Raw genomic sequence first — 10,308 nt, forward strand, 5'->3', positions numbered from 1 at the left:
AAGTTTTCTTTACAAACAGGCTGTCATCTCGAAAAAATGAGAAACATTCAAGCGCCCCTGGGCCACCTACAGTCCCCAGGCTCCTCTCCTCCCTGACAGCTGTTTGCAGGCACGGCTGCCACATCCGCTGCCAGAGGAAGAGAGGGCAAGGAGACTTTCGGGATCCATAAAAGAGGAGGCGAATGCGTTTCCCCGCGCAACACTGAGAGCGGAGCTCAGATCCCCTGGGCGGCCGGGGGCTGCTTCCTCACCATATTGCCTGTGTCTCTGGTGCATTCCACACTAGGGTTTGACAGTGAAAAGCAGCCTGAGGGGCTAGGCTTGGGAAGAGTTACAAAACACAAAAACTCACATACCTGTGGTTTGGGTCCCCAGGAGGTCTCTGAGGTATTTCTCCAAGGAATCTTTTGGAATCTCCATTGTCTTTCTCACGGGACGCGTGTTTGGAATAACCGTTCTCAAGGTAAAGCCCAAAAGAGTTTCTAATTCCTTCACTGCAGCCTCTGGGTCATTAACCTGGTGTCAGAGGAAATACTGAACATGCCACCTTGACCTGTCAGCCGTGGCCTGTCTTCCTGTCTGTTCTCTAAGACGGTAATTTTTAGGAGGAAATACCAAGAACTCCATTCTCTGAGCAAGGCCTTTGAAATCAGGATATTCAGCTAATGAGGAAGCCATAGACTGTTTCCTCTTCCTCCTTAACTCCTAAATGCAGTAAGATTTCTCCTCCTGGGAGAGTCCCGGTTAAGAGTCCATGGCACTGCCTCGTGCCAGGAGGGAAGAACATCCTGTGAGCCCTCCTCGTGCCACAGCATCCACTCTGTCCCGTGAGCCCGTCAGCGTCAAAAGGAAAACTCCAATGTGGACCAGGAACCCTCCCACGTGGCCTCTCGCGCTTCACAGGTCACCTGGGTGGTCCCTGTGGCTGCTGCTGCTGGCTCCCCACCCAGAAGAGCATCACTTGGACAGTCTGGCTGCCATCCCGAATGCCTACAGCCTGCCCTTCACCTCCATGTGTAACCTTCTCAAGCTGCCTTCTTGGTGTGTTTGTCTTACTTCCATTAAAAGTACAAGCAGCTAGTCACACAGATTTCCTAATTAAAAAAGACCACGGCGACACACGGGAAACCCACTAAAGGCAACTACAGCAATGCATGTGAGAGGACTGCACAGAAATGCTCACCCTAGGGCCTGGAGGAGAGTGGAGTTCAAAGACCAGTGGCCATTACCTTAATGGTGCGCATTCCAAGGCTGGCAGCTGCTTTGACATTCTGTCCAAGATCATCAAGAAAGATGGACTCCGAAGGCTGTAGGCCCAGCCGCTCCAAGCACAGCTTGTAGATTCTGTGGTCTGGCTTACAGACACCTTCCACACAGGACTCCACGACCTGAGGGAGGGCAGAGATGAGAAATAAATGTCCCTAAAAGTGGTGCTCCCTCAGGCACGCTGATATACTAGTATATTTTTTAAAGTGCAGAAGGAGCCCAGCTGGCATGGTTCAGTGGTTGAGCATTAACCTACGAACCAGGAGGTCTCAGTTTGATTCCCGGTCAGGGGACATGCCTGGGTGGCAGGCTTGATCCCCAGTGTGGGGCGTGCAGGAGGCAGCTGATCAATGATTCTCTCTCATCATGGATGTTTCTCTCTCTCTTCCTCTCTGAAATCCATCAAAATATATTTCTAAAAAAAAGTGCAAAAGGAAACAGTTGAGATTTGTTATAATAAGTAACTTAAGGGGATTATGATAGAAAATGATGTTGCTTTTTTAGGCTGAGTGATTTGAACATACTGGGGGCAAACCTGGGAGCAAACTCAGGAAACCAAAATTCTGGTTCAGATACAGTGACCTTGTGCTCATGGTGAAGCCACGTGGCCTGTTTCATCATCAGTCAAGTGGGAATACTAATAGCCATCTTATCTCTCTTATGGTTGTTGTGAAACTTAACTTGAATGAGTTCCAAAATGACAAAGCATTTTGCTAATGTTAGCTGCTGTGCCTACACCAAGCAGAAGAAAAGCGGTACATTTCTGTTTTAGGGAAAGTCATCATATTTTTTCAGAAAGAAGCCATTATTCACTGTTATAAAAGAAACATGGCTTTAATGTCTGTATTTCAGAAGTTAAAAAAGACCCAGACTCAGTTTATATGACTGAACCCCACCAGAGGGCTGACTGTCACCAAAGAGCCTGTTGGTGGCAAAGACGCTCCCTTCCTTGGATCCTGACAGACTAATTTCCATTCTGTCTCTGATCTGGAACCAGAGGAGGAGGGAGGAGAACCCTGAAAAGCCGTCTCAGTGTCAGGCTATCTGTGAGCCAGCACCTCTGGGAAGTCCCCTCTTACATTATCCCCAGGGCACATAGTAACTGCTCAATAAAAATCTGTTTTGCCCTAGCCGGTTTGGCTCAGTGGATAGAGCGTCGGCCTGCAGACTGAAGGGTCCCAGGTTCAATTCCAGTCAAGGGCACATGCCTGGGTTGAGGGTTCAATCCCCAGTAGGGGGCGTGCAGGAGGTAGCTGATCAATGATTCTCTCTCATCATTGATGTTTCCATCTCTCTCTCCCTCTCCCTTACTCTCTGAAATCAATTTAAAAATGCATATATATATATATATATATATATATATATATATATATTTTAAAGATATGATCTTCTGTGCTAGAAGATCAGAAGGATCTTCATCTGTGAAGGATTCCCCATTTCCCTAAGAGAAAATAGATCATTATCCTGAGATATATATATATATATATTGATAGATGACTTGCTTAAACTTCATTCAAAAAACAGATTTTTAAAAATATATTTTTATTGATTTCAGAGAGAAAGGAAGAGGGAGAGAGAGACAGAAACATCAATGATGAGAGAGAATCATTGATTGGCTGCCTTCTGCACACCCCCTACTGGGGACTGAGCTGCAACCTGGGCATGTGCCCTTGACCTGAATCAAACCCGGGACCCTTCCACAGGTCAACGCTCTATACACTGAGCCCAACTAGCTAGGGCAGAAAACTGTATTTTGGCTCAGTATGTTCTCAGGGTACTTGGATAGTCCAGCACCATCTATTACAATAGCCACTAGCCATATGTGACTCTTTACACTTAACTAAAGGAAATTCAGTTCAATTCCTTGGTGACATTAGCCACATTTCAAGCGCTTCATAGCCATATATGACTGTATTGGACATTTCTATTACAGCATTCAGCGTTACTGAACAGCGCTGGTCTAAGGATTGATGCCATAGAAAGAGAGGGCAGCATGGTTGGTCTTTGAAAAGAAAAGGTCAAAGGGGCCATTAAGAGGCTGACAGAAGTTGTGTGTGTTATGTGGTGACTGAGGTTCAAATCCAGAATGTAAGGAAGTCTCTAAAGCTGAGGTCTCAACCAGTTTCCAAATCCCACAAATGTTTGACCTTGCTAAGAGCTCAGTGATACAAGTCCTCTTTTCAACCTGTTATATCTAAACCTGAGTTAGTCAAGTGTCTGAATAAAAAACCCATTCACTCAAGACCTGCTAAAGGGCAGCGTTAAATGTTGCATCCCGAAGCAAGGACAGGCTGTTTTGATTATTGTTTAGTATCACTTCAAACTTACCACATCGAACTGTTTTCGGTCCAGGGGCAAAAAGCTTTTGCCACTGGAAAGATAAAAATTATTGCTCAAGACTGCAGTCTGAAGGCCCTTTGCCCGAATCTGAGTTATGGCCTCAGTCATCACTGGGAACTGCTTCGCCACTTGCTCACTGGTCAGCAGAGAGAAAAAGTTGTCCACAGGCACAGAGGTATTTGACTAGGAAAGGAGGCAGGGAAAGACGAAGCAGCAATCACTAAGAGAAAAGTCAGCTTATCGCAAACAGAGAAAAAGAAATATTCCCCGCTTCCTGCGCTAGCTGGCTGTAAGAGCCCAGGCCTTTGGCTTGCTGCCTAAAGGAATCTTCTCCCTCGGCCTTTGTGCAGAGCTTTGCATATAAGGTTATAAAAAGTGACTTAGAATTAGAGTTACAATGGTTAGGGTATGGAGCTATTTATATCAATATTCCAGTTAAAGGAGTTCTTTATTTCAACCATGGGCTGTCAATTTTAAAAAGTAGCAGGATACTGTAAGAGGATACATTAAACTTTAAAAGTGTAATAAGTTGATGTAATTTAATTTTCAGTGATCCAGAAGACATTTAATGGTTTTGTATTGCCTTAACTCACCATTATGAACTTCAGTTTCTGATCAATTTTTTTTTTAATTCAATCTGTGTGGGTTTTGAAACTCTTATTTTATCTTGTTTAAAAATCTGTAAAGGCAAACCTGCTATTTTCTTTATACACACACACTCACATTTTACAACAGCTTTAAAGAAATACAATTCACATACCATACAACTCACCCATTTAAGCCATACAATTTAATGTTTTTAATATATTCACAAAGTTATGTAACCATCACCACAATCAGTTTTAGAACATTTTCATCCCCTTACCCCATACCCATTAGTATAGTCACTCTCCATTCCTTCCCACACCTCCAATAGTCCCAGTCTGAGCAGATCACTAATCTACTTTCTGTTTCTGGACATTTCATATAAATGGAATCATACAATCTGTGGTCTTGACTTTTTTTCCCACTTAGCTTAATGTTTTTAAGATTTTATATATATATATATATATATATATATATATACACACACACACACACATATATATATATATTTAAAATTGTGATAAGATATACATACATAAAATTTACTATTTTAACCACATTAAGTGTACAGTTGAATGTCATTAAGTACATTCATTATTATGTACCCATCTCTATCATCTATCCACAGAACTTTATTTACTATATTTTAAATTATATTTTAGCAGGCTTATTGTGAAAGTTACATGAGTTAATATAAAGAGCTTAGAAAATGCATAGTACAGAGATAAGACTTATTAATATTATTATTGCCTCAAATAAGCTTTCTCATTAGGCAGACAGCATAATGGCTGATGGAGGGGCAGTGAAAGAATATTTTTATTTATTCATATGTGTTGTCAAAGTTGAGTACCCAAGGGTGGAAGAAATAGCTTAAAAACTTATAATGGATTATTAGATTTTTCACTTCTTTATTTGCAGTTTAATAAATATGGACGAGTGTTACATTACTTCCATTACTCTAGAGTCTAGACAAAAAGAATATGGAAATTCAAGAATGTTTATCGCCCTAGCCCAGCCGGATCCGGCCCGTTTGAAATGAATAAAACTAAAAAAAAAAAGACCGTACCCTTTTTTTTTTTTTTTTAAATATATTTTATTGATTTTTTACAGAGAGGAAGGGAGAGAGACAGAGAGTCAGAAACATCGATGAGAGAGAAACATCGATCAGCTGCCTCCCGCACATCTCCCACTGGGGATGTGCCCGCAACCAAGGCACATGCCCCCGACCGGAATCGAACCCGGGACCCCTCAGTCCGCAAGCCGACGCTCTATCCACCGAGCCAAACCGGCTTCGGCATCCGTACCCTTTTATGTAATGATGTTTACTTTGAATTTATATTAGTTCACACAAACACTCCATCCATGCTTTTGTTCCAGCCCTCCGGTCCAGTTTAAGAACCCATTGTGGCCCTCGAGTCAAAAAGTTTGCCCACCCCTGCCCTAGCCAGTTTGGCTCAGTGGATAGAGTGTCAGCCTGCAGACTGAAGGGTCCCCTCAATTCTGGTGAAGGGCACATGCCCGGATTGTGGGCTCGATCCCCAGTAGGGGGTGTGCACGGGGCAGTCAATCAATGATTCCCTCTCATCATTGATGTGTCTGTCTATCTCTCCCTCTCCCTTCCTCTCTGAAGTCAATAAAAATGTATTTTCAAACAAACAAAAAATGTTTATCACTCACAATTTCAGAGCAGAGTCTCCTAAATTCTTGTAAGAAATCCTCTTTCGTTATTTCTCCTCTCATAAATGTCAGCCAGGGCCCATTTTCGCCACCTGTGATGAAAGCCTTCAATATAGTTCCGGAAGGGATATGATTTTGTACCTCCCATTCTGTAGGAAGAAAAATATGCAATAAGTGAAACCCATTAACAGATGGCTGGAGTTTAGGGAGCTCAGGGGAATTACCATACCAGTTCCTGTGGCATCACTATGGTGCCAAGTGGGCTCTATTGGGAATCTGAAAAAATCCAGGAAATGCACATCTCAGCCTTAGATCTCCAAGGGAACAGCAGTACTGATTTGTGTGAATGAGGGAACACTGCTGCCAAGTCTCATATCCTTACCGCCTGCTTGAGATGACACTGAACTCTAATATAAATTTTCTTTTCTGGTTTTTCACTAGCTGGCTCATATATATTAGGTCATTCACACAGTCTTGGCCACACAGTAAGGAAGCCCATAGGGTAATAAGCCAGATACTGACAGTACTAAAAAAACAACAACAACAACAAAAAAAACCTTCATTTTGTAAACTGCACAACTTTCTACACTGATGGAAATGCTTTATCTCCAAGACAGTAGCTACCTGTGGCAACTGAGCTCTTGAAATGTGGTAAGTGGGGATTGCAGAGGGGATTGTGTCTATCACATTGCACACAGTATCCCCTTCATGCCTCAGCAGTGCCCAGCACATAGTAACTGCTCCATAAAAATCTGTTTTCTGGCCGGAACCGGTTTGGCTCAGTGGATAGAGCGTCGGCCTGCGGACTGGGGGGTCCCGGGTTCGATTCCGGTCAAGGGCATGTACCTGGGTTGCGGGCACATCCCCAGTGGGAGATGTGCAGGAGGCAGCTGATCGATGTTTCTCTCTCATCGATGTTTCTAGCTCTCTATCTCTCTCCCTTCTTCTAAGAAATCAATAAAATATATTTTAAAAATTTTTTTTTTTTTTAAAAATCTGTTTTCTGACTGAATAAAGTTTAAGCAAGTCATTTATAGAGGAGGCAGGGAAGGGTGGCTGCTAGCAGAGGGAACAGAGCTTGCAAAGGCACCGCACTGCACATGTGTTTGGCAAGTTTAGAGAACATCAAGTAGTCTACGGCAGCTGAAATGGGGACACACAGTAGGAAACGGTGTGATACCAGGATACAAGGCTAATTTCGAGAGGTGCTGAATGCCAGGCAAAAGCTTCTGGACCCAATTTAAGCGACAAAGTGCAGGCACTCAGGATTTGAAGCAGGGGAGTGAAGGGATAAGATCTGTGTTTTAGGCAGGTAATCCTGGGGGCTGTGTGGAGGGTGGCGCAAAACCCAGGGGCCAGAGGCAGAGAGAGCAGTTAGGAGGCTAATGGGATCAGGCAGGTGGGAGGAGACAAGGATAGAAATGGGCGGAGGCAGTGCAGGTGGAGAGGAGCAAATAGGTTCTCAAGATATTCTAAAGTCCCGGAGATTCCTGCCCAGGGACCTTTATGTTCTCTGTCTGCCAAGTCTGAAGGTTTGGGGTGGGGGAGTGTGATGACTTGGAGGGGAGGTGTTTGGAACAGCCCGGCTGCGGTGAAAGAGAGAGGAATGAGTGGAGGAATAGAGAGGCTGAGGGCTCAGCTGTCCCTGGAACTAAAAAAAAAAAAAAAAAAAATAGCTCACTCAGCCGATTTGCACAGCCGGGTAACTTTTTACCCAGGAGCATAGGAAATCTGGATTCATTTATTTTACTTTTTAAATGCATTTTTATTGATTTCAAAAAGGAAGGGAGAGATAGAAAGATAGAAATATCAATGATGAGAGAGAATCATAGATAGGCTGCTTCCTGCACACCCCCTAACTGGGGATTGAGCCCGCAACCCGGGCACGTGCCCTTGGCAGGAATCAAATCTGGGACACTTCAGTCTGCAGGCCGACGCTCTATCCACTGAGCCAAACCACTAGGCCTGTACTTCAGTTCATTTAACACGGAGCATTGCCAACCAGCCACCATAGCAGGTCAGAGGATAGGGACAGCTGTTTGGCCCTGTTTCCTTCCTGCTGGCTGGAATGAGAATGTAATGGCAGGAGGTGATGCAGCCCAGACAGACCGTGAGGTGAAACTGGAAATGAACTCACAGCAGAGCAGCACAATAGAGAGCCCGAGTCCCTGGTATCACAGAGCAACATACCAGCCCCAGACCACATACCTTGGCTTTCCTGCCAAAGAAATAAACCTCTATCTTGTTTCAATCACTGTTTTGTTAGAGCTAAAACTAGTCAAACTTGAGTTGAACTAAGTAGGAAAAATGTAAAACCAGGAGAGGCCTGACAAAGAAAGGATCAGAGACTAGAGGTTTGCTCTGGAAGGTTTAGAGGAAGTTGGTGGAAGAGGGAAGGCTGGGATCAAGGGTGAGGCTTTCAGAGTTCAAGATTTCAGAAGCAGCACAGCTCACAGGGGAAGATACTAGTTAAATCCTACCCATAACAATGGCAGCTTGTCATTTATTGAGAATTTGCTTTCCAAACCCCAAAGAGGTAGGCCCTCATATTAGACCAGTGGTTCTCAACCTTCTAGCCTTTAAATACAGTTCCTCATGTTGTGACCCAGCCATAAAATTAGTTTTGTTCCTACTTCATAAGTGTAATGTTGCTACTGTTATGAATATATCTGATATGCAGGATGGTCTTAGGCGACCCCTGTGAAAGGGTCGTTCGACCGCCAAAGGGGTCGCGACCCACAGGCTGAGAACCTCTGGGCTAGACCTAAGTCAATGATGAGGAAACGAAGACTGGGGGAAGTAGATTAATTTGCTCAACATAATCAACCACTAAGTGGTGCTTAGAATTTGATTCAAGAGCCAGAATATCACCCACCGGGACACACTGCTGACCAAATGTTCCTCTCTGTCTCTCCTTCCCACCCTCCACGCCCACCCCACTCCCATTCCACCCCCACCCCCACCCCCGTCTCCAAAAGTGAAATAGAACAGAGCTCACCTGCAGCCACTTTCCCTGGAGAAGGAATGAGAACTCCACCCATGTCAAAAATGACCGCTCTGTAGGGGCCGCCTCCAGAATGTGTCCATCGCCAGGGTCCCTGGTGCCCACGCTGGCTGTGTTTCAGGAAGGCTGCCCTCCAAGCCCACTGGAGATGTGAGGACCGGAAAAGCCGCCGTATGCACATGTTGAGGCCAAAGCTGTGTGAGAAGGCACAGGGCACAGTTTGCCTTCACTGCCTCCATCCAGACCTCCATCCTGGAGCTCAGGGGTGCCACCTGGACATCACTGATCTCCAATAAACACTCCAAACCACAACCAGAATTGAGCTCTATCTCTGCCCTCCCACCTCCTTTTGGTGGGTTCCTTAGCTCAGTGAAGGGCTGCACCATTCACCAAGCTGCCCATTGTTAACGTAAAAACCACTGAAACCTGTAAAGAATTTTTGTGAGTTTATTTGAGCCAAACTGCCGACATATGCCGAGAAGCAAAACCTCAACGAATTGAGATAATGCTCCGGAGAATGGCGGGGTTACATTTGTATTTATACATTTGCAATCAAAGGGAGGGACATAGGTGGGTTACATGAAATTCATTGGTGATAGATTAAAGAGGAGGGATAAAGCAAAGCAGGGAAACCCCTGGGACTGGATAAAAAGTAAAATGATGGACACATACTTAGGTGGATGCAGGATCAATTAACATGATAATGAAGGACTCTGTGGTATCGGTCCTGGAGCCCAGCACATTTGGTTGTGCCCCAGGGGCTCTAGAAAAAGGGAAATTACAAGTTACCCAGACATTTCAAGGGTGTGTTATCATAGATGCAAAAAGACAGATAGGCTCAGTTAAGGTAAAGGTTAACCTTGTCAGTGAAGATACTGGCCTAGGACGTAACTGCCCACCAAAACTGCTTTAGTTAAATTTCAGACCATCCTTTGTGGTTACTTTAGGTCTCTGAGTTTGCAAGACCGCCAGGCGGGCCTCCCCTGAGCTTGTCAGGTTAGTATGTGGCCCCTTTCGTCCACAATATTAACCTGGATGATCTAGACACACACATCCATGTGTAGCTCTCAACCAACGTTCACCTCCTGCTACCAGGCCTTTCATATGTTTCCTTGGCCTGTGATGCTCCCTTCTACTTGTTACCTGGCTATTTCCGAACTGTCCTTTAGGTCAGTTTCTCTGTCACTTCCGTCCTGAAACCTCTTCTGGCTACCAGAAGAGATAGATGAGTGTCTCCTGTATACTCCTAAGATGCCCTGTACTCAGCTCCTCCTAGCACTTATGAGGCCACCATCACACCATCACCCTTCCTGCAGATGACTGCAATGGCCTCCTAACATTGCCTCTTTCCTAAATTGATTTTCAAAAGTTTCAGAAAAGAACAAACATATAAATATAACACACACAAACACACACGTAGATAGATACATGTAGAG

General features: G+C 44.5%; 1 protein-coding gene across 1 annotated transcript in view; it reads right to left on the minus strand.

Annotated features, from left to right (window-relative positions):
* The window catches only part of ACAD10 (acyl-CoA dehydrogenase family member 10), a 30,497-nt gene extending 21,431 nt beyond the window's left edge, over positions 1-9,066 (minus strand). Inside the window, exons 1-5 of the mRNA XM_081113376.1 lie at positions 8,867-9,066; positions 5,869-6,017; positions 3,595-3,789; positions 1,230-1,388; positions 357-516 (exon numbers count right to left, since the gene is read on the minus strand). Coding sequence (XP_080969502.1) covers positions 357-516; positions 1,230-1,388; positions 3,595-3,789; positions 5,869-6,017; positions 8,867-9,053 — 850 coding nt within the window. The 5' untranslated portion in view covers positions 9,054-9,066. The remainder of the gene's footprint in view (positions 1-356; positions 517-1,229; positions 1,389-3,594; positions 3,790-5,868; positions 6,018-8,866) is intronic.
* Between the last annotated feature and the right edge of the window lie 1,242 nt (positions 9,067-10,308).

Source organism: Myotis nattereri (genome assembly GCF_964212035.1).
Source record: "Myotis nattereri genome assembly, chromosome: 19".
Lineage (NCBI taxonomy): Eukaryota > Metazoa > Chordata > Mammalia > Chiroptera > Vespertilionidae > Myotis > Myotis nattereri.